We start from the raw sequence: 24,254 nt of genomic DNA, 5'->3' as shown, positions 1-24,254 counted from the left end.
TTTTTTGGTTTTTCGAGACAGGGTTTCTCTGTGGCTTTGGAGCCTGTCCTGGAACTAGCTCTGTAGACCAGGCTAGTCTCGAACTCACAGAGATACGCCTGCCTCTGCCTCCCGAGTGCTGGGATTAAAGGCGTGCGCCACCATCGCCCAGCTACTTTAGGTTTCTTAACATTCAAACCATTCTTTTTTATTTTTTTTTTGTTTCTTGAAACAGGTGACAGACAGGGTTTCTCTATGTAGCTTTAGAACCTGAAACCAGGCTGGCCTTGAACTCAGAGACCTGACTCTCTGAGTGCTGGGATTAAAGATGCACACAACCACTGCCTGGCCCTCAAACAATTTTTTTGTTGTTTTGAGACAGTTTCTCGTGTAGCCCCCTTCTGACCTCCAAAGTAGTAATAGTCACGGAAGACCTTGAACTCCTGGTCCTCTCGCCTGCACCTTCCCAAGTGCTAGGATTACCAGTCTTATCCACCACACTCAGTTTTTGCAGACATGGGGACTGAACCTAGGGCCTCCTGCACACTAGGCAAGCATTCGACCAAATGAAACACATCCCTAACCATCAAATAAGTGTTGATTTTTGTTTGTTTCTTTCTTTGATTTGGTTTTTCAAGACAGGGTTTCTCTGTGTAACTCTAGGTGTCCTGGAACTAGCTGGCAGACAAAGCTGGCCTCAAACTCACAGAGATCCACCTGCCTCTGCCTCCCTAGAGCTGAGATTAAAAGCGTGGATCACCACTAACCAGCCAAATAAGTATTTTTGTTTGTTTGTTAATTTACGAAGATGAAACATAGTAAGCAAAAGGCATTGCACCCCTAACTGCTTCTCAAGGAGTTGGTTAGGAGGTCACCTGGCTTAGTCACTGACATCTTCAGAGACTCTTAGGAAAATGAAGTCTACCTCTCCACCGGTCTGCACCACAGTCTATATTTATTGTCACAGATAAACTCAGCTACAATTTGATTGGCTAAAATGCAAGGACAAGACAACTCCAATCCCAAAGAACATCAAAGAACTGCTAAAACTAAAAGGGCCATCTCGACTGGCAGAACACTGCATCCACACAGAGATGAGCCCCAGTCGTACTGCAGTTATCGCCACACTGCAGCTACCAGCTTTCCAAAGACCAACTAAAGTATTGCCAGGATATACACAACATTCATGGGTAAAGTTAGCTGCTGTAAAGCTTGCTAAGAAGGGTACAACAGCATATTAAATGCTATAGTTAACAAGAATCAAAATATAATATGAAAAAAACATAATATGCATTATATTTCCTCTTTTTTAAGAGGATTATTATGGTATGGTTAACTCATTCCTTTGATCCCAGCTTTCAGGAGGCAGAGGCAGGTGGATCTCACTAAGCTCAAACCAGCCTGATCTATACAGGCTAGCCAGGACTACAAGACTCTATCTAAAAAAGGGGGAGGGGCTAGGTTGTGGCTTAGTGATTAAGAACACTGGATGCTCTCCCAAAGGGCCTGGGTTCTATTCCTAGAACATACATGGGAGGTCACAACCATCTATAACTCCAGTTTCAGGGGATCTGACACCCTTTTCTGGCCTTCATAGCATCAGGGATGCATGTGGTACACAGATATATATTCAGGCAAAACACCAATACACATAAAATACTCAAAAAAATATTTTTAAAAAAGATTTATATCACCCTGTGGTGGTGTACACCTTTAATCCTGACACTCAGGAGGCAGAGGCAGGCATATCTGGGAGTTCAAGGCTAGCTAGCCTGGTCTACAGAGTTTCAGGACAGGCTTTAAAACTACACAGAGAAACCCTGTCTCAAAAAACAAAAACAAAAAAATTTATGTTTTAATTTGCTTTAATATTGTTATGATAAGACACAATGACCAAAAGCAATTTGCATTTATTTAGCTTACAAGCCAAAGCAAGAACTCAAGCAGGGCAGGAACCTAGTGGCCGGAATTAAAGCAGAAACCATGGAGGAATGCTACTTACTGACTTGCTCCTCCCTTTCTCTCCCTCCCTCACTCCTTTCTTAGATGTTTTGTTCATAAGTCTGTCTATGCACCATATGAGTGCCTGGTGCTTGTGGAAGTCAGAAGGTGTTGAATCCCCTAAGACAAAAGTTACAAACGGTCGTGAACCACCATGTGGGTGCTGGGACTCAAACCCCAGTCCTCTGGAAAAGTAATCATAGCTCTTAACACATTTGCACTCTGCAGTCCACTCAGCTTTCTTTCTCATATAACCCAGGATCACCGCCAAAAGATAGCATTTCCTGTAGTGAGCTGGGCCATCCCACATCATTCATTAATCAAAAAGAAAAGATCTCTATAGACTTGCCTAGAGGCACAATCTGATGGAGGCTTTTGTTTTGTTTTGTTTCGTTTTTTTGTTTGTTTATTTGTCTGTTTGTTTTTCCAAGGCAGGGTTTCTCTGTGTAGCTTTGGAGCCTGTCAAGGAACTTGCTCTGTAGGCCAGGTTGGCCTAGAACCCTGCTCTTCCCAGATAATTCTAACTTAATTTAAAATTAAAAAAAAAACCCAGCCATGATAATTTTTTTAATTAGGTATATGTGTGTATGTTTGTGTATGGGTATGTGAACATGAGTGTGGGTGCACTTGGAGACCAGAGGAGAGACAAATCTGGAGCTGGAATTACAGGCAGTTGTTAGCCACTCCACATGAGTGATGATAACAGAATTTGAGTCCTCAGCAAGAGCTCTTAATCTGTGCTGTCTCTCTAGCTCACTATATATTTCTGTGTGTATCTTTTTCTTCAACATGAAGGTAAATTCATATTTTGTTTATTATTGCCCTGTGTGTGTGTGTATGTGTGTGTGTATGTTTGTGGAGGCATACACATGGCACTCACTGTACACGAGTGGCAGTCAAGACAACTCTGTGGAATTGGTTCAGCCGTTCAGCCTTTACAGGGGTTTCAGGAATCAAACTCACATCACCAGACGTATACAACAAGCCTCTTTACCCCCTGATCCCTCTAGGTAACAAGCATCTTTCCACCACAGTGGGGAAAATTTTTAAGAAGTTATTTGTGTTTGAAAACAAAGCAGAGTTGAGCTAAGGGATGTAGTTCTGTTGGTAGAGTATTTGACTAGCACACAGGAAGCACACAGGTTTTGATCCCCAGTACCACAGAAACTAGTCATGGGGGCACATGCCTCTGATTCTAGTACCTGGGAGGGCATCATAGGAGGATGAAGAATGCAAGGACAGCTTCTGCTATATGGCAGAGTTCTGAACCTGCCTCGGTTACAAAATAAGATCCTGTCTAAAAGAGATGGGGGGCAGGGAGTGTGCACTGGTGACTTCTGCTTTAAATAACAATGGACATGACTGAAAGAACATGTTAGCATAGCTGCTCTGCACCAGCAGATGGCTTAATGAATGTGTGAACACATGCAAAAACTTTTAACACTTAAACATTTTCTATCACCAAAGAATTTGTGTTTGAAGCATCATCATCTCCGAATGATGATCCCCTGAGAGGCAATTCTCAGTAACTAAGTATCTTGAATGGTCTGATATGTCAACACAGAAAAAAAAAAAAAGACAATGGAGAGAAAGGAAAATATTAGACTATATAAGAGACTATATAAGAGATCCCTTTATAAAAATTCTTGAGCTTAAGCCTACAGGTATAAATTCCACTTTGTCCCATGAGTTTATAGTAAAAATAACCAACACTATTATTCTTGTTGAAGACAAGACCAAAGCAGTATATACTAATTTAACTATCAATAAAAACAATAACTTAATTTTTCAAAGTTTTAAAGAAATTGAAGGATATCTATTCATCCATGCTAATGCATGATTTTAGAAGGTACCATGCCACCTGGACGGCTGTGGTGCACATCTTTAATTCCAGCACTCATCTTTAATCCCAGCACTCGGGAAACACAGGCAGAAGGATGGATCTCTGTAAGTTTAAGGCCAGCCTGGTCTAAAGAGTGAGTTCTAGGTGAGGCTCCAAAGCTACACAGAGAAACCCTGTCTCAGGGAAAAAAAGAATGTACCATGCCAGTTAAAAAATCCAGTATTTCAACTATAATGGGTGTTTCATTATCAAAGCTTACACCCATATATGGTGTTATTATTAAATGTCACGAGCTAGTTGCTATTCTGGGTAAGTTCCCTCATTCATTTCATTCATTTATTTCATTTATAACTATCATTTACCCTCACAGAAGAATAGTTCATAAACAAAAAGTGGAAGATTTTAGTTTTGTTTTTGAGGTAATGTCTCATGTAACCCAGGCTGACCTCAAACTTACTTTGTGGCCAAGGATAATTTTTTGTTGTTTTTGTTTTATTTCATTTTGTTTTTTGAGAAAGGGTTTTTTCTGTGTAGTCATGAATGTCCTGAGACTTGCTCTGGCTGGCCTTGAACTCAGAGATTCATCTGTCTTCGCCTCTTGAGTACTGGAATTAAGGGCATGTACCACTACCACTTGGCACCAAAGATAATTTTTAAAGTCTTACCCTCATGCTTCCACCTCCCAAGTGCTCAAATTACAGGTATAACAATAACATATCCAACATATCCAATTTTATGTGTTGCTGGGAATGGAACCCATTACCTCATACATGCTAGGCAAGCATTTTACCAAATGAGCTACATGACCACCTCCAAGGAGTAGAAGTTCTGGTAAGTGGCAGTGCTGGGCTAAAAGTCATCTAGATATGCTGTTGGTAGTTATACCTAGCTTCTTCCATGTCCACACACAACCCAGAAGATTCCTTGGGTCTGAAATTCCAGGTTGACACTAAGTACATCATCATCCTTTAAATCCTTGGGAATGACAGCCTATACAGCTCATAGTATGAACTCCAAAAATGACAGGTGGGGAAGGAGAGCAGCTAAGTGCTACATCTACCTGGGTTGAGCAAGGCCCTGGTGATAGAGGAAGGACATTGGTTAATTATAATAAAGAAACTGCCTTGGCCCATTTTATTGGTTAGAACATAAGTGGATGGAATAAACAGAAGAGAATGCTGGGAGAAAGAAGCTTAGTGGAGGAGTCGCCATGATTCTCCCACTCCAGACAGACGCAGGTTAAGATCCTCCCTGGTAAGCCACCTCGTGGGCTACACAGAATATTAGAAATGGGTTAGAACAATATGTAAGAGCTAGCCAATAAGAGGCTGGAACTAATGGGTCAGGCAGTGTTTAAATGAATACAGTTTGTGTGTTGTTATTTCGGGCATAAGCTAGCCATGTGGGCGGCCAGGTGCTGGGGACGCAGCCCCGCCGCTCTTATTTCTACACCCTGGGAACTACCAAGGGTAGAGAGATAAAAAAGCACCTAGTTTAAATGATGTTCAAAGCAAACCGGTTATACAACAGAACATTTGTGTCAAGCAGTGGTGGTGCCCACCTTTAACCCTAGCACTTGGAAGGCAGAGGAGGATCTCTGTGAATTCGAGGTCAGCCAGGTCTACGGAATGAGTTCCAGAACAGTCAAGACTACACAAAGAAACTATCTCGGGGTTGAAGAAAAAAAAAAAAACCTTAGAACATTTGCTGTGCTGTACATGAAGATGCCAGTGCTGCACCAGATACATACTTATCTCTTAGCTCCAGAGCAGGAAGGAGGAGGTGTGGGCACCAAACAGAAGGACTTTGAGAGGCTGGACATAGTGGTGCACACCTGCAATTTCAGCACTAGTGATGCCAAGAGCTCCAGGATAGTCAGGGCCACACAGAGAAACCCAGTCTTGAAAAACAAAAACAAAACAACAATAACAACAACAACAAAAAGTGCTTCCTGGGCCAGACATATGTCTCAGCAGACAAGAGCACTGGCTGCTCTTACAGAGGACCAAGATTAGAATCCCAGCACCCACATGGCCACTAAAAAACATCTCTTCAGCTCCAGGAGATCTCCTTCCCTCCTCTGGCCTCCAAGGACACCAGGCACAGAGATGGTGCACAAATATACATGCAGGCAAAGCAACCTTAAACATAAAATTTAAAAAGAAAAAAAAAACCTTTAAAAAAAACAAACAGCACCAAGCAGTGGTGCCGCACGCCTTTAATCCCAGCACTCGTGAGGCAGAGGCAGGCAGATCTCTGTGAGTCTGAGGCCAGCCTGGTCTACAAAAGCTACAGAGAAACCCTGTCTCAAAAAAATCAAAAAAGGCCGGGTGGTGGTGGCGCACGCCTTTAATCCCAGCACTCGGGAGGCAGAGGCAGGCGGATCTCTGTGAGTTCGAGACCAGCCTGGTCTACAAGAGCTAGTTCCAGGACAGGCTCCAAAACCACAGAGAAACCCTGTCTCGAAAAACCAAAAAAAAAAAAAAAAATCAAAAAAAATGCACACATAGCAGGGTCTGGTGACACAACTCATAAAATAAGAAGGCTGAAGGAGGAGGATCATGAGTTAGTTGATGGTTGGTCTAGTTTACATAAGCAAGGCCTTATCTCAGAAAGAAAAAAGACAAATACGAACGAAGGATGGAAGAGAGGGATGAAGGATTGAAGAGAGGGTTGGAGGGAGGGAAGGAGAGAGACCAGGGAGGAGAGGGGAGGGGAAATGAGGGAAGACAGGAGACACGAGCAAAACAAAGCAAATATATCAACTGTCACAGGATGTAAGAGGTCCTGCCTTTTCTATGCCATCCAGTAAATAACTACATGTGTTGCACTAGACTTCGTACATCTGCAATCAGTAATACAAACCACAAATACACACGAAGCACATACAGAACACAAGACACCCATTATAAATATAAACCAAATGTCAACATTTTGTTAGCATAAAACCACTACTTGAATGAAACATCTGCAGTTGTTAGAGTTCCTAAACCTATAATTTACATGAAATAGTTTGCAAATTATGCATTTCCTTATTGCTAACCTAAAATTGCCACACATATGCTCTGACCTAGTAATGCAAAATGTTGGGGTCAAACACTGGGAATTCAGATGCATGTACTCCAAAGTTTCCCATCATGAAACATTAACTTCAAAGTTCTACAAAAATAGTCAACACTACTAGGAGAGAAATCATATGGCACAATTAATATGCCTTTATGTTATAACCTGTCTGAGTGAAAATGAAAAGAAGAACTAAGAAAGGAAGGATATGACTGATCCTGGGTTTTAGCATCAGATAAATTAATAATAATAATAGAGAGGAGATGACTACTCCTAAGTATGGTGGAGGAGAAAGTTTATTATAGACAAAAGGGAGAACACGGTCAGAGACAGGGACATCTGAGAGTCCAGAGGGAACATGGCTAGACTGAGCCAGGCCATGTGAGAAGATGGGGAGAGGAGAACTAGGAGGAGACCAAGAGGCCAGGAAGGTAAAAGGGTAGACCAAAAGAATGTAGATAACCAAAAAGGCTGGATTATGGTGGGGGTGGGGTATGCCAGCCATACCCTGTAACAGGTAAAGGACCAAGGGATGCAGAGAGAACCTGGTGGCCAGGTTCACTTTGATATGTTAAATAGGCACCTCAGCCTTTTGTCATTTGTCCTGGGTTTAAGACCTAACACTGCTAGTAGGGATATTTTGCAGGAACATACCTTAACAATCACAACAAACTTCTAATTCAAACATATAAATACTAAAACTCTGATTTCAATTCCAGGGCGTTTATTTGTTTGTTTTTCAAGATAGGGTTTCTCTGTGTAGCTCTGTGTAGCTGTCCTGAAACTAGCTCTTGTAGTCCAGGCTAGCCTCAAAAACTCACAGAGATCCACCTGTCTCTGCCTCCCGAGTGCTGGGATTAAAGGCGTACACCACCACTGACCGGCTAAGTTCCAGAGCTTCTAAAACCCTCACACATACATGCAGGCAAAACATCAATGATCATAAATTTTAAAAAAAAAAAAAATCATTTAATCTCAGCAGTTGGAGGGTAGAAGTAGATGGACCTTTGTGAGTTCCAGGTCAGTCAGGGCTACATAGTGCTACATAGTGAAATCCTGTCTTTAAAAAAAAAAAAAACTAAGGGCCAATAAGATAGTGGATGGGTAAAAGCACTTGCCAGGAAAGCCTGATACCCCGAACTTGATCAGGGAACACAACAAAGGTGGAAGAAAACCAACTCCACAAAGTTGTCCTCTGACCTCCATGCATGCCTCTATCTCCTCACACAAATTCCACATAACACACATAGTAACAACAAATTTATTTATTTATCTTACTTATTTTGGCTTTCCAATACAGAGTTTTCCTGTGTAGCTCTGGCTGTCCTGGAACTCACTCTGTAGACCAGGCTGACCTCGAACTCAGTAATCCACCTGCCTCTGCTTCCAAGTGCTGGGATTAAAGGCGTGCACCGCCACTGCCCAGCCAACAAAAGATTTTTTTCTTTTATTTTTTTCCTTTTTGGTTTTTCAAAACAGGGTTTCTTTGTATAACAGCTCTAGCTGTCCTGAAACTTGTTTGTAGACCAGGTTGGATCACAGAACGCCTGCCTCTGCCTCTTCAGTGCCAGAATTAAAGGCATGTGCCACCACCCATTCAGCAACAAAAATTTTTAAATCTTTTGAATTCCTATAAATTTGTATTGTAAAATAACAGCTTTGAAGAAATTTCAGTAATGTCACAATTACAATACATTCATGAATTACCATGCAACCATGAAAGTTGTGTTTTAAATCTATTTCAACAAAATGTACGCAATACGCCGGGCAGTGGTGGCGCATGCCTTTAATCCCAGCACTCAGGAGGCAGAGGCAGGCGGATCTCTGGGAGCTCGAGGCCAGCCTGGTCTACGAGAGCTAGTTCCAGGACAGGCACCAAAGCTACAGAGAAACCCTGTCTCAAAAAAAAAAAAAAATAGAAAATTCATCAATTAAAATTCCTTAAAAAAAATGTACGCAATACATTAGTAAAGAACACAAAAGAGCCTGTCCTGGTGGTGCAACCCTTTAATCCCAGCACTTGGGAGGTAGAGGCAGGCAGATCTCTGTGAGTTTGAGTGCCCTCATTGCCCAGTTTAAAATATATTATTAGATTATTTATTGGGAATGGGGGTGGGGTATGCACTTGCTACAGTGTGCTGTTAAGATTAGAGCACCATTAGAGGGAGTCCTTTCTCTCCTTCCACCATGTGGGTCCTAGAAATCTAACTCAGATCATCAGGCGGGGCATCAAGCGCAGTCCATAAAATGGAACTTTTTGGGGGGGCGGGGGGAGAGTTTCGAGACAGGGTTTCTCTGTAGCTTTGGTGCCGGTCCTGGAACTAGCTCTTGTAGACCAGGCTGGCCTCGAACTCCCAGAGAGCCACCTGCCTCCGAGTGCTAGGATTAAAGGCGTGCGCCACCACCGCCTGGCTAAAATGGAACTTTTTAATGGAATCTAGTTCAGCTAAACCCCTTCAACATCCCTAGCCCATTACAAACTACAAAATCTTCCTTCTTTCTTGCTTACATATGAGCGTAGATTTATTATTTAGATTACTGGCCAAAATAAATATATGCCAGGAGGTGAATAAGACCAAACACAAGCAAGATACTCTGAAGCAAAGTGATGAAAGCAGAAGGCACCCACCCACAGATAGCCATGGTTTCCTGGGGTTGACAGGCACTGCACACATTTCCAGGTACCAGTTCCATGTACTGGACCCAATGAGAGTCAGTAGCCTGAGTATATGGGAAATTTAAGCAAAACCATTGAGTTCTAAAATAGTCAGAACAGTGTGCAGGAAGAGAGATCCTAGCAAACTGGTATATGAATATAAACTGGTATAGACACTTGGGAAATTGATTTGGCAGTATCCATTAAAATGAACAACAAGCACCTTGATGTGATGTCTCAAATTTACCCTAGAGAAACACTCACACATTCAGATATGCAGAAAGAGGCACCAAAGGACTGGTTTTGATAGTGAGAAACAACCGAAATACCCACTGTGTTGAGCTGGTAAACAGTACCTTCTGAGATGTCCCAGTCCCAATTTCTAGAGGTATGGACATGGCAAAGGAGACTCTGCACATGAGGTTATGCGAAGAATGTGAGATGGCAAGCTTTTGATCATCTAGGGATCAAAAATGTCAGTTATGTGCCAGGCATGGTGGCACATGCCTTCAATCACAGCAGTGGGAAAGTAGAGGCAGGCAGAGCTCTGTGAGTTCAAGACTAGTCTGGTCTACGAAGTGAGTTCTACCAACAGTCAGGGCTACACAGTGAAACCCTGATTCAAAAAACAACAACCACAAGCCGGGCGGTGGTGGCGCACGCCTTTAATCCCAGCACTCCGGAGGCAGAGGCAGGCAGATCTCTGTGAGTTCAAGACCAGCCTGGTCTAGAAGAGCTAGTTCCAGGACAGGAACCAAAAGCTACGGAGAAACCCTGTCTCGAAAAATAAAAAAATAAAAAAAAAAACAACCACAAAAAAAGTAGCAGTTAGGCAATTCTTGCAGCCTCCTCCTCTCCTTTTGAAATAACTGCATTTGTCCCACAGTTGGTCACGTGCTGTTTTTTACATTTGTCAGCCTGACTAAACATCTTGTAAAGCAGACTACACTCCTTTACACTGCTGTAAAGGAAGATGGGAGCAGGAAAGGGAAGAGAAAGCAGGATGATTTGGGGAACTGAGAGTCTTTGCATAACTGACACACAGGCACCTATGGCTTTGAAAAAAACAGGTACAGAACACCCACCCAGGAGCCAAAAGGGACAGTCAATATGGAAGCCAAGAATACAGATAATAAACAGAGTTGATTTACTTAGAAAGACTTTGACCACACAACAGGAGAAATACTGAAGTGAAGATCAGTTATAATCTCATGCACATCACCATACTGCAAATAAGTAAGTTGTGAGGAAAAAAAAAATATATATATATATCCGAGGCTGGAGAGATGACTCAGTGGTCAAGAGCACTGACTGTTCTTCCAGAGGACTCAGGTTCAGTTCCCAGCACCCACATGGCAGCTCACAACTGTCTGGAACTCCAAGATCTGACACCCTCACACAGACATACATACAGGCAAAACACCAATGCACATAAAATAAAAATAAATTTTAAAAAACTATCTCTGCTGCTAGAAAAAGAAATCTGTAGACAAGATGGTTTGACTTTCTGTGACCACCTAATTGATATTCATAAAAAAAACTTTCCAGAAACAGCAACATAGCCTCTTACCAAAATATAATAATCAACTCCTACAGCTGATAAACACCTTAAGTAATGTGGCAGGATACAAGATCAACTCCAAAAAATCAGTTGCCTTCCTATACACTAAGGATAAGGAAGCAGAGAGGGAAATCAGAGAAGCATCACCTTTCACGATAGCCACAAATAGCATAGAATATCTTGGGGTGCCGGGCGATGGTGGTGCATGCCTTTAATCCCAGCACTCAGGAGGCAGAGGCAGGAGGATCTCTGTGAGTTCGAGACCAGCCTGGTCTACAGAGCTAGTTCCAGGACAGGCTCCAAAGCCACAGAGAAACCCTGTCTCGAAAAACCAAAAAAAAAAAAAAAAATCTTGGGGTAATTCTGACCAAAGAAGTGAAAGATCTATTTGACAAGAACCTTTAAGTCTTTGAAGAAAGAAATTGAAGAGGATACCAGAAAATGGAAAGATCTCCCTTGCTCTTGGATTGGGAGGATCAACATAGTAAAAATGGCAATTCTACCAAAAGCAATCTATAGATTCAATGCAATCCCCATTAAAATTCTTCACAGACCTTGAGAAGACAAAATATAATAATCATAATCCTGCCTCCGCTTCCCAAGTACTAGGATTGTAAGTGTGCACTGTCATGCCTAGCTTGTCTTGCTATGTGGCCCATACAGGCCTCTGACTCACAGCAATTCTCTTGTCTCAGTCTCCTGGGTACAGGGTTGTGGTCATGTACCACCACACCTAACCAGTATTCAATTTTTCAAATTTATTTTTATTTTTGAAGAGACTCTCATGTAGCCCAGGCTAGCTTTAAGCTTGATGTGCAGCCAAGATCTTAAACTTCTGATCCCTCTGTCCCTACATCCTGAATGCTAGCATTAAAGAAGAGTGCCACTATGCTAGTTTATGCAGCACTAAGAATAACACCAGGGATCTGTGCATGTGAGGCACTTTACCAACTGAACTACATTCCTAGCCCCTACATTTCTAAGACAATGACTATCTAATGTGTTAAGAACATGAACCCCTAGCCAGTTGTTGGTGGGAGGCAGAGGCAGGCAGATCTCTGTGAGTTCAAGACCAGCCTGGTCTACAAGAGCTAGTTCCAGGACAGGCTCCAAAGCTACAGAGAAACCCTGTCTTGAAAAATCCAAAAAAAAAAAAAAAAAAAAAAAAACAACAACAAAAACCAAGAACATGAACCCCAGGCTGGAACCAGATTCCAGCCTCTACTTTGTCACTACGACCTCTGTCAGATTACTTAATTTTTTGCCTATACCACAGTTTCTGCAACCAACCTCAGAAGGTTTTTGTGGGGATTAAATGGGACAAAAGTCATGAAGCACTTCACAAAAGCCTGGCATGAAGTACAATGTGCTGTTGCCATAGTGGTAGTAGAAGTGTTGACAATGCTGACAAAGATGTTATACCAAGCGAATTATGGTAGTGTGGTAGTGCACACCTGTAATCCCAATGCCAGAACTCTAGAGAGGCAGAAAGATCTGGAGTTCAAGGTCATCCTTACCTCCTACCAAGTTCAAGGCCAACTGGGACTAACTACACCAGACCCCCTCTCAAAACAAGGTGTGACTTTCAATCCTTAACCATACTGCCCCTGACAATCCTCATATCTTCATCCCTACTTCGTACACTGGCTTGCTCAGCCTTTCATCCAAGCTCACAGAACACTAGTGACTTGCATCGGTGCTTGATGGCTGCATGCCAAGAAAAAACTAAAGGTGGGCGGGCAGTGGTGGCGCACACCTTTAATCCCAGCACTCGGGAGGCAGAGGCAGGCGGATCTCTGTGAGTTCGAGACCAGCCTGGTCTACAAGAGCTAGTTCCAGGACAGGCTCCAAAACCTCAGAGAAACCCTGTCTCGAAAAACAAAACAAAAAAAAAAAAAACAAAACAAAAAACTAAAGGTGAACAAGGACAGTTTTTTCATTCATTATCTCCCCATTCTAAAATCTGGAATTCTAGCTCAGCTCTGAACTTTTCTACAGCAATCACAGAACAGACCAAATGAAGCCTGAACCTTGTCCGGAAGGTTTTATGTGCATGTCACGACATACAAAGCCTTGGCTGCTTCAGCTGAGCAGCTCCAAACCCAAATGTTCTTCTCTTAAACTGTAAAACAAACAACACACAAAACCCTGTTGCCTTTCACTTCCCAAACAGTACCCAGAACACACTCTGGGCATGTGGAGATTGTGTTTGCTTACTGAAATGTAACTGGCATACAATAAACTGCACATATTTAAACTGTAGGATCTGAGTTGTTTTGACACATATACATATCAACATGAAAGATACCACAACCAAAACACCCATCACCTCAGAAGTCTCCTTGTGCTCCTCTACCATTTTCTCTACCCTCCCCAGCCCTCCTCTTTCTCTCCAGGCAGTCATCACAGACTACTTTGTATTTTCTAGAATCTCATATAAATGGAATCTTAAAGAGTACGCTGGCTTCTAGCACCCAGCATAAACCCATACATTAACAACAGAGCATAACTTTTTATTGCTCTTATTCCATCATATGGATATTATACACTTGTTTATCTGTTGACCTATTGAACATTTGGGGTGTTTCCAGCTTGACATAGTCACAAAATTTACATATACTTTCATGCTTAAATCTTTGTATGGGAAGCCTTTAATTCCAGCACTTGGGAGGCAGAGGCAGGTGGATCTCTGTGAGTTTGAGGCCAGCCTGGTCTACAGAGCAAGTTCCAGGACAGGCTCCAAAAGCTACATAGAAAACCTGTCTCAAAAAAAGAAAAATTAGAAAAGCTTTGTATTGGGGCTGGAGAGATGGCTCAGTGGTAAGAGTTCTTGTTCTTTCAAACGACCTGGGTTTTCAGTTCCTAACACCCACATGGTGACTTACAATCATCTGTAACCCCTGTCCTAGGAAATCTGATGCCTTCTCCTGAGTTCCCCAGGCACTGCACACACAGGCAAAACTCATACACATAAAATAAAGAAATCTTGGGGCTGGAGAGATGGCTCAGTGGTTAAGAGCACTGACTGCTTTTCCGGAGGACCTGGGTTCAATTCCCAGCACCCAATTGGCAGCTCACAACTGTCTGTCACTTCAGTTCCAAGGGATCTGACACCTTCACACCAATGCACATAAAATGAATCTAAATAATTTAAAAAAAAAATAAAAAATAAAGAAATCTTTAAAATTATTTTAATTAAATAATTTTTTTTTCTAAATCAAGTCAGGTGGTGGTGGCGTACACCTTTAATCCCAGCACTCAGGAGGCAAAGGCAGGCAGATCTCCATGAGTTCAAGGCCAGCCTGTTCTACAGAGCAAGTTCCAGGACTGTCTCCAAAGCTACAGAGAAACCCTGTCTTGAAAAACTAAAGCGGGGAAGGAATAAGTCTTTGCGAGGAGAGTGTGTTAATGACTGAGGGAGGAGAGGAAGTCCTCACAATCATGAACAATGAGAAGCAGGACTCAAGAAGGAGTTTAGGAGAGAGTGCTTACATTCTATGAGCAGCTACAGAAAACAGATTTGATCCCCAGGGACACACAAAAAGAAAAAAAAAAAAAAAGAAAACGACTCTGTGAGTTCGAGACCAGCCTGGTCTACAAGAGCTAGTTCCAGGACAGGCTCCAAAGCCACAGAGAAACCCTGTCTCAAAAAAAAAAAAAAGAAAGAAAAGAAAACGAGAACCATTCATTTTGAAAATGTTTGAATTAAAAAAAAGAAAATATCTGAATTTAAAAGAAGTCTATACCTAACCCAGTAAAATGGCTCTATGGGTCAGGGTATTTGCTGCCAAGTCTGACAACTTGAGTTCAATCCCCAGGACCAACCAGTCAGAAGACAGCTGATTCCCAAAAGTTGTCATCTGACATCCACACAAACACCCTGGTATTCCAAGACCACAAAAACACACACACACAGTCAATCAATAAATGCAATAAAATTATCAAATAAACTATAGGGTAAAAAATATTTTGGACACATTAAGAAAATAGCTTCTCTATCAGTGTATATGTGTGAGTGTGTACGCATGTGCGTGTATGTGTGTGTGTGTGAGTGTGTGTCAGTGCGTGTGTGTGTGTGTGAGAATGAGAGAGAGACAGAGAGAGAGAGAGACTTGTCCCCAGGTGGAGTTTGTAAAATAAATACAAAACAGTAAATAGCAAGCTTTTGAAACTTCAACCAATTGATTACCTTTATTTAAAACACTAATGTTCAGCCGGGCTGTGGTGGCACAATCCTTTAATCCCAGCGCTTGGGAGGAAGGGGTAGGTGGATCTCTGTAAGTTCAAGACCACCCTGAACTACAAATCGAGTTCCAGAACAGCTAGGACTGTTACACAGAGAAACCCTGTCTCAAAAAAAAAAAAAAAAGCCAAACAACAAAAAACCTAACGTTCAATGAATTTAAGGTTCAGTGTATTTGAGTTGTGTATATATGTGTGGTAGGCAGCACTAAACCTGGGGCTTTGTGCTTGCCAGGTAAATGATTCTCCCACTGAGCTTATCACTTCTGAGCTGCATCCTTTTTTTCTTCAAGTTTATATTTATTTCAATGCTTAAATAATAATTTTCTAGCAGGGAAAGGGAAGGGAGACGAGTGAAGAAGGGGAGGTACGAGGAGTGAATATGGAAAAAGCATTGAACATGTGAAAGTGATCTTTGCGAAGCTCACCACTATAGACATGCACACTAATCCCCTGTATAGCACAGGCTGGCCTCAATTTCTCTATCCTCCTGCTTCAGCTTCCCAAATGCTGGGATTACAATGTGTACCACAAAGATAGAAGGCAGCTATTTCAAAGGACAAGAAAAAGGGGAGGGGGAGACAAAATGCATGTATGAAATATCACAATGATATCTATTATCTTGATTACTAATTTTTAAATTAACATAAAAAGAATAAGCCTCACTCTGCATTCTTAATTCACTGTGAAGCTCAAAGCCCTTACTGCCAAGGCCCCACCTGATCAGCATTCCTGACTCCTATCACTCCTTTCCCCCTCTGCTTTCTGAATAAGGGCTCAGAGCTCCGAACAAACTAAAGACAGTGTCCTCTCAGACACTTGGCTCCAGATGTCCTCTCTGTATAGGATGCTCTTTGCTCCACAGTCATGTCACACTCTCACTTCTTTCAAGACTCTGCTCAAAAGCCAGCTTGCACTTTCATCTGCCTGCACTCTCCTTTCCAGTCCCTTGGATATGAAGTAAGATCCCATCTCTTTACCTGGTTCATCTTCTCCACAACACTTATACTTATCATCACATACATGTGCACTAGCGCGTGCGCACACACACACACACACAGGGGCATATACAGAAGCACATACATGCACACACAAATTGTTCCTCCACATTAGTGGGCTCCATATCTTCACATTCAATCAACTATGGATTGAAAATATTCAGGAAAAGCCGGGCGGTGGTGGCGCACGCCTTTAATCCCAGCACTCGGGAGGCAGAGGCAGGCGGATCTCTGGGAGTTCGAGGCCAGCCTGGTCTACAAGAGCTAGTTCCGGGACAGGCACCAAAGCTACAGAGAAACCCTGCCAAAAAAAACAAAAAAAAAAAAAAAAAAAAAAAAAAAAAAAAAAAAAAAAAAAAAAAAGAAAGAAAATATTCAGGAAAGGGGGCTGGAGAGATGGCTCAGCAGTTAAGAGCACTGGCTGTTCTTCTAGAAGACCCAGGTTCAAATCCCAGCACCCACATGGCAGCTCACAATTGTCTGTAACTCCAGTTCCAGGAGATCTGATATCTTCATACCAATGCATATAAAATAAAGCTAAATAAATTATAAATTTTTGTTTAAAAAAAGAAAATATTCAGGAAAATGTTGGGCCAGTGATGCAAACCTACACTGGGCAGGCAGAAGGAGTTCAAGGCCAGCCTGCTCTACAGCCTGATCTACATACAGAGACCCTGTCTCAAAAGAAGAGGAGAAATTTCCAAAAAGTAAACCTCACTGGGCAATGGTGGCATTCACCTTTAACCACAGTACTTGGGAGGCAGAGGCAGGTAGATCTCTGTGAGTTCAAGGCCAGCCTGGTCTACAGAGTGAGAGTTCTAAGACAGGCACTAAAACTATACAGAGAAACCCTATCTCAAAAAAAAAAAAAAAGGAAACCTCAGATTTGCTTTGTAGCAAGTACTAAACAGAATCATCCACACAAACACATGAAGTGATGGGGAAGCATCCCCTTTGTCATTGTTAGAACATGTCATCCATGCCCTGGCTGTGTGCAATGTGACCAGGCATACAACACATACACAAAAGTATGTCTAATTATTATCTTCTAAGCAATATAATGACCGCTTGCCTACCTTGTACTACTGCACATAGAAATGACTTATATGTAGCTGTAAAAGTCTATGTGCTAAGCTAAGAGCTTCAGCATTGGTGGGTTTGGGTATCCAACAGTTCCTGGGTCCAATTCAAGGACATTGTGGGGCTATGATGCAGGATACTTATTTCTGTAGTTTACATCTTCAAGCTGAAATATAAGATTTTTAGAGAAGGAAGCTTTCATTTCATCCACTGCCATGACCTCAACACCCAAAACAGTAGACCTCAATTACTGCTAAATCCACAAGATAGTACTTGCACTAATTAGTTGAAAACACTATTATGTGGTGGGCTCTTTTTTTGTTGTTGTTATTTTTCCTTCAAAAACAAATCTATAATTTACTAGGAAAAAAATTTACTCCAGAGGCTCTGCTCAGGTCGATTTTGATCTCCTTAGATTTTTATTTTTTAAGTGACACGTAACCTTGAACAGCACTGAGAGTAAAAAGAACACTGGAACCCAGAAACAGAAGGCCCAGGTCACCTTACTGACATAGCTAGACATGCTATACCCATCACAGCAGAATCCTTCCTGATCAATTTCTAAAATGAAGGAATCACTCATATCTCCAAGGGGCATCATCTCCAAGGTCCCTTCTGTGGTCTAAAATTCTATGACTCTATAGTCTTATCTATTATGGTTGTCCTTCATAAATTATTCAACTGAGTTCCAGTCTTTTTTTGTGTGTGTGTGGTTTTTCGAGACAGGGTTTCTCTATAGTTTTGAAGCCTGTCCTGGGAACTAGCTCTTGTAGACCAGGCTGGCCTCGAACTCACAGTGATCCACCTGCCTCTGTCTCCCCAGTGCTAGGATTAAAGGCATGTGCCATCACCACCTGGCTCTGAGTTCCAGTCTTATTTATAATTCAAAATCATTAGTGGAAGAAGTCTATAATTTTAAAACCCTATGAATAATCCCAGCACTGGGAAGGCAGAGGCAGATGGATCTCTGTGAGTTCAAGGCCAGCCTGGTCTAGAGAGGAAGCTCCAGGACAACCAGAGGTACACAGAGAAACCCTGTCTCAAAAAACAAAATTATACAGATCACTGCTATTCCCTCAGAGTCAACTAGAGAGAACTGGGAGACACTATTTCATAGGCTGTTAACATCCCAAAAGATACCTTTTAAACTATGCTAAACTTTAATCATCCTGAAACATAAAAAAAGAAACAGTTGCTGGACAGGAAACAAAGTGGGGTTAGGAAAGCAACTCTGTGGATGAAGAGCTTGCTCTGCAAAATGAGGGTCTGAGTTTAGGGCTGGAGAGACTGCTTGGTGGTTAACAAGATCTGAGTTTAGATCCCCAGCATCCCTATAAGTCAATCCCTAAGTATTAAAAAATATCTAAGGCTGGGCTGGAGAGATGGCTCAGAGGTTAAGGACACTGACTGCTCTTCCTGAGGTCCTGAGTTCAATTCCCAACAACCACATGGTGGCTCACAACCATCTACAATGAGATATGGTGCCCTCTTCTGACATGGAGGCGGAACACTGTATTGTATATGTAATAAATAAAATCTTTAAAAAAAAATATCTAAGGCTATGTGCGGTGTGTACACCTTTAATCCCAGGACTTGGGAAGCAGAGACAGGCAGATCTCTGTGTGTTCTATAACAGCCTGGTCTACACAGAGTTCTAGGACAGACTGAATTATGAAGTGACACCCTGTCTCAAAAGTAAAAATGAAGATCTTGAGCAAACTGCACACTTGCTCTGCTCTTTACTTGCTATACCCACACAATAGATACAACAGTTAAAATGAGTAACAAGATTTAGCTCCTAGAGTCCTTTGAGAATCTAACAGGACAGCACCCAACACGAGGGATACAATTAAGGAATATTATTAAATAGTTAGGTGTGTGAATAGCAGACTACTTGCTTCTCCGGATACTGCATTATGGAAAGGAATGAAAACAGAACAGTTCTCTGTTACTGCCAAACCCAGTGTGTATCACTCATTCACATATTCCTTTAGGAGAAGAATTAATCTAGCTGGTCAGTCTTTCCTTTAAAATGAATTTGGAAATAGCTGGCAAATTCACTCAGGGCACATACAGTAAATAACTCAGTTGTTAAAATAATTCTATTTCTTCTAATCGAAAAACTCAATTGCATATACATCAAACAGTCTGGACTCGAGAGAATTTAGGTTAGCCTCCAAAAAAACAAAGAGCACCTTCCACCTTTACACAGCAGTGCCCATTAAATAAAGGGTCCACCATCATACCATCAGAGCCCCTTGCTTTTTATAGAATAGGCGCAAATAAAAAATAATTGTATTAAGATTTCACGTTAGGAATTCTCTATCAACTTATATATCGCCCATGTTATCGTGGCTATACTGTAAAATATGTCAATTAAGAGTCATAAACGGAAATTCTGAACCTCAAAGGCAGACACACAAACACAGCGGACCACATTCGCATCTCAAGCACGTCCCAGAGTCTCGCTGACTGCGATCGGATCTCTGCCGTTTCCAAAAACACACAGTAATGAGATTTTAATCCATTTCTATAAATGTCGGTGGTACTGAATGCCAAAGCGCATGGAAAAACCGCAAAACACAAAAGATTCCGCACACGGGTTCTCCTGTCTGCGGCGTACCCCAGGGAACCCTTCATGCGACAATACGAATTTCACCACACTCTATGCTTCCTGCACACCAAAATGTCACCCCACAAAGTGGAGGGGAAGCAGGGTCAACAGCCAGCTGACCTGAATAAAAACACGGACAACATTCCCACCTCTAGGCAAATACGAAACCGAGCTTACTCGGTGCTAAGTTCCCATATGCACAATTGGGTTTTTTTTTGGAGGGGGGTGGATGGGGGCGAGGGACCATCACAACTAGCTGATGCACCTGCCACCGCTCCTGAGACTGGGCTTCTTAGCGACCCCGCTACGCGCGCGCGCGCGCGTGCACACACACACACTCACATCCGCCCTTGACCCTTCCCAGGCCGCGGTGCAGCATCCCTTTCTCGCTGTCCACGCAGCCGGCTTCCCTGACAAAGGCCCGGGTGTCAATCCTAGGCACCGCACAGACAGGTTGCAGAATTGCTTACGGTGGAGGAAGCCCGGCAGCTGTCACCTGGTCTCCCCAACACACACGAGCGCACTCGCGCGCCCACGAAATCAACACAGGGCTGGGGCTAAAAAAAAAGCAGAGCGTGTGCAACCGTTCAAAATACAAAAGGTCTCCGGAGCGCAGGCACCTGGGCGCGTCCGCCCAGGGACTCCCGGCGCGTGGGGGAGGGGAGCGGCGGGGCGGCGGCTGCCCGGGCTCCAGGCCGCGACCCGAAGATGCTCTCAAGAGTCGCACACACACCTGCCGCGGCCTGCGGGGGACTCGCTCACCTCCAGGTCGGTGTCGGCGGCCTCCGGGGCGCCGAGGATCTCGCTGGGCAGCTCGGCCAGGTCGGTGACCCGGATAAGCCCGTCGTGCAGAAAGATGGTCTCCTCCTTCACCGACAGCCACTGTGCCGAGTCCGCCGCCGCTGCTGCCGCTGCCGCCGCCGCCGCGGCAGCCGATGAACCCATGGCTAAGGGAAGGCGCTGTAGGGACGCCGCCGCCTCAACAGCCCATGGCTGCCCGCCGCGCCCGCCTTGCCCACGCGGCACCGCCCTAGGCGTTCCGCGCCGCCATCCCTTCCACACGCCAAGCCCGGCCCGGGAGACCCCGGCCCCGCCGCCGCCCTGACAAGCAGGATCCGCCTCTGCCGCTCCGCAGCCAACTGTCAGTAAGACGCCATCTTGGGGGCGGGGTTCCCGGCATGCCCCGCGGGGCGGACAATACAGGCCCCGCCCTCCCTCCGATCTGGTCCCGCCTACCTCCCTGCCGGGCTCTAAACCCACCTGCAGAGTCAGAAGCGTGACCTCTTAGGCTCCCCTTCTACCCATGCCATCTGCGGAGGTCTGTGGACTCGGGCGAAGACGACCCGGGTCCTCTTCCCTCCTCCTTGCTTAAGGTGTGCACCCGTTGCTCAGGCCAGAGCCTCTTTCTGGGAGGATCGTGGAGGGTCAACACTTTTATCATTTAAATGAGATACTTTCAGAAGTCTCTCATGAAATATTGGGTGTAATTCAGCGTTAGAGGGTCAGCCTAGCATAGCTGAGGTCCAGGGTTCTATCAACAACATAATAAATAAAATTCATGTCTGGTGGTGCACAGCAGTTCTCCCAAGCGCTTGGGAGACAAAAGCATGAGGACCACTGAAAGTTGCAGGTTAGCCTGGTCTATATAGCATGTTTCAGGTCAGCCTGGGCTACGTAGGCCCTGTGTCCAAAAAAATAAAATAAAATAATTCGGTAATTAAGTAATAATACTAAAGACTGGTATATAATAGGCATTACACATGAGTCATGAGAACTCACAGTAGGTAGTTAGTATTATACTGAAAAGGAGGTTGTAAAAAAGCATTGACATCTGATGAAAATAAACCACCTATCAACGATGACTGCCTTCAGACTAGAGAGATGGTTGACTGGTTTAAGAACACTGACTACGGGCTGGAGAGATGGCTCAGTGGTTAAGAGCATTACCTACTCTTCCAAAGGTCCTAAATTCAATTCCCAGCAACCTTGTTCTTGGTTTTACAGAGGCAAGAAAGTCCTCTCTTATGGAATGCACAGTATGATGGGAGAAACAGACAAAAGCAAGAAAAAAAAAGAACAGTAGAGTGGGTGGTTCAGAAGAGGTCAGGGCCATGAAAACACTAAGAGACAAGTGTGATGGAATGCAGCAGACATGTACCTAAAAAACATGATGCATGCTTAGCATGTACGTGGCTCCAGGTTGCACACCATCACCCCCAAAAGGAGTCCTAAAGTATGCCTGTAATGTTAGCACTCTGAAGACTCAGGATCCAGAGTTCAGGGTCATCCTTTGAAACATAGCAAGATCAAGGTCATTTGTAGAAAGAACTTTCTGTCCTGCCTGATCCCACAGCCATTCAGTCCCAAAGAAACACTCAGAGGCTTATATTAATTATAAATTTTCTGGCCTATTAGCTCATGCTTATTATTAACTAGTTCTTACAACTTAAATTAGCACATGTCTTGTCTATATTTAGGCCCGTGAATGGTACCTTTTCTCAGTAAGGTATTCTCATCTTGCTTCCTCTGCATCTAGCTGGTGACTGGATCTCTACCTTTCCTCTTCTTCCCAGAATTCTCTTACTCTGGTCACGCCATCTGTATACTTCCTGCCTGGCTACTGACCAATCAGCGTTTTATTAAACTGATATGAGTGACAAATCTTTACAAGAGTCTTATCACACAGCAGTCATCCTACGAAACACAGCAAAATCAAGGTCAACCTGGGCTATGTGAGACCCTGTCTTAAAGCAGCAACAACAATAACGATAATATGGAGCCAAGATTACTCTGCCTGTAATCTCAGCATCCAGGAGGCCAAGACAGAAGGACTGCCATTTGATTTGAGGCCAGCCTGGGCTTCATAGTGAAACATGCCTCAGAAAACAAAGCAAAGAGATAGCTCAGTGTACTTGCTTTGCCAGGTTTACATCCCCAGGATCATGTAAAAGCTGAGCATGGCTGTATATGGCCCCTAGCACACACAGGTGTGTTCCCCTCAGGTGGCAACAGGAGGACCCCTGGGGCCCACTGGCCAGCCAGTCTATCCTAAATTATGAGCTCCAAAATTCATTGAGAGACCGTGTCCCAAAGAGGTAGGACTGGAGAGAGGGCTCAGTTTTTAAGAGCACTTCCTGCAGCCGGGCAGTGGTGGCACAAGCCTTTAATCCCAGCACTCAGGAGACAGAGGCAGGCCGATCTCTGTGAGTTTGAGTCGAGGCCAGCCTGGTCTACAAAGTGAATTCCAAGATTGAACTGTTACACAGAGAAACCCTGAAAGAAAGAGAGAGAGAGGGGGGGGGGAGAGAGAGAGAGAGAGAGAGAGAGAGAGAGAGAGAGAGAGAGAGAGAGAGCACTTCCTGCTCTTACCAAGAATCTGATTTCAGTATCCAGCACCCATGTTGGCAGCTCACCTGTTATCGAAACTCCATGGCCACCTGCATTTATGTACACATTTTCACACACACCCCACATATACATAATTTAGAAAATAATATACCCAGCATGGTTGCACACAGTTTTAATCCTGGCACTTGGGAGGCAGAGGCAAGCAGATCTCTGGGTTTAAGGCCAGCGTGGTGTACACAGTAGATGCCAGGTCAACTACACCATGAGACCTTGTTCCAAATAAATAAATAAAGTAATAATAAGTGAAGAACAATAGAGGAAGACAGCTGACATCAATGTCCTGCTTCCACAGTGACTATTTCATCAAATCCCCAGACAGTCTCCCCTGACAGATAATATATTACGTTACAGTTTAGATCTGAAGCGTTCCCCCTAAGGCACATGTGTTGAAAGCCTGGGGCTGGAAGCAGCTGTGTTTGGAGGTGGAGTTTGAGGAGGTGTTTGGGTCAGGAGAGCTCTGACCTCATCAGGGGGTTAACCCATTGATGCCTTCAGAACTGAAGAATTGGCTGTTGAGTAGGTCCTAGTGGGGAGACTTGGCAGTAGAAAGCTTTATCTTCGCCCTGTCCTTCCTTCCACCTCCCTCTGTGCCAGCCACTGTGAGGTGAGGGTATTTCTCTGCCACCATCGCCCATCACCGTGGAATCCTGCCCCCACCACAGGGCTGAAAGCAATAGAGCCAATCGGCCATGGGCTGAAACCTCGCTCATCTGGAAGCAGATCTTCTCAGGCATTTAGTCAGAGCTAAGAGAGTCTCACCTTATTTGGCAAATCAAGCTTCAGTCCCATTCTCCCCTCAATGGCACAAA

The 24,254-nt window shown here is 43.6% G+C and overlaps 1 protein-coding gene across 9 annotated transcripts in view; it reads right to left on the bottom strand.

The window, feature by feature from the left end:
* Hectd4 (HECT domain E3 ubiquitin protein ligase 4) overlaps positions 1-21,199 on the bottom strand; it is a 182,052-nt gene extending 160,853 nt beyond the window's left edge. For all 9 annotated transcript variants that reach the window (XM_050158911.1, XM_050158912.1, XM_050158919.1 and 6 more), the window contains exon 1: positions 20,800-21,199. In XM_050158911.1, coding sequence (XP_050014868.1) covers positions 20,800-20,982 — 183 coding nt within the window. In that variant the 5' untranslated portion in view covers positions 20,983-21,199. The remainder of the gene's footprint in view (positions 1-20,799) is intronic.
* Positions 21,200-24,254: the final 3,055 nt, after the last annotated feature.

Source organism: Alexandromys fortis, unplaced genomic scaffold (assembly GCF_014885135.2).
Source record: "Alexandromys fortis isolate MF-2015 unplaced genomic scaffold, M_Fortis_MF-2015_v1.1 scaffold_90, whole genome shotgun sequence".
Lineage (NCBI taxonomy): Eukaryota > Metazoa > Chordata > Mammalia > Rodentia > Cricetidae > Alexandromys > Alexandromys fortis.
The sequence above is the reverse complement of the archived record's forward strand: the minus strand, read 5'-3'. Positions and strand labels throughout refer to the sequence as shown.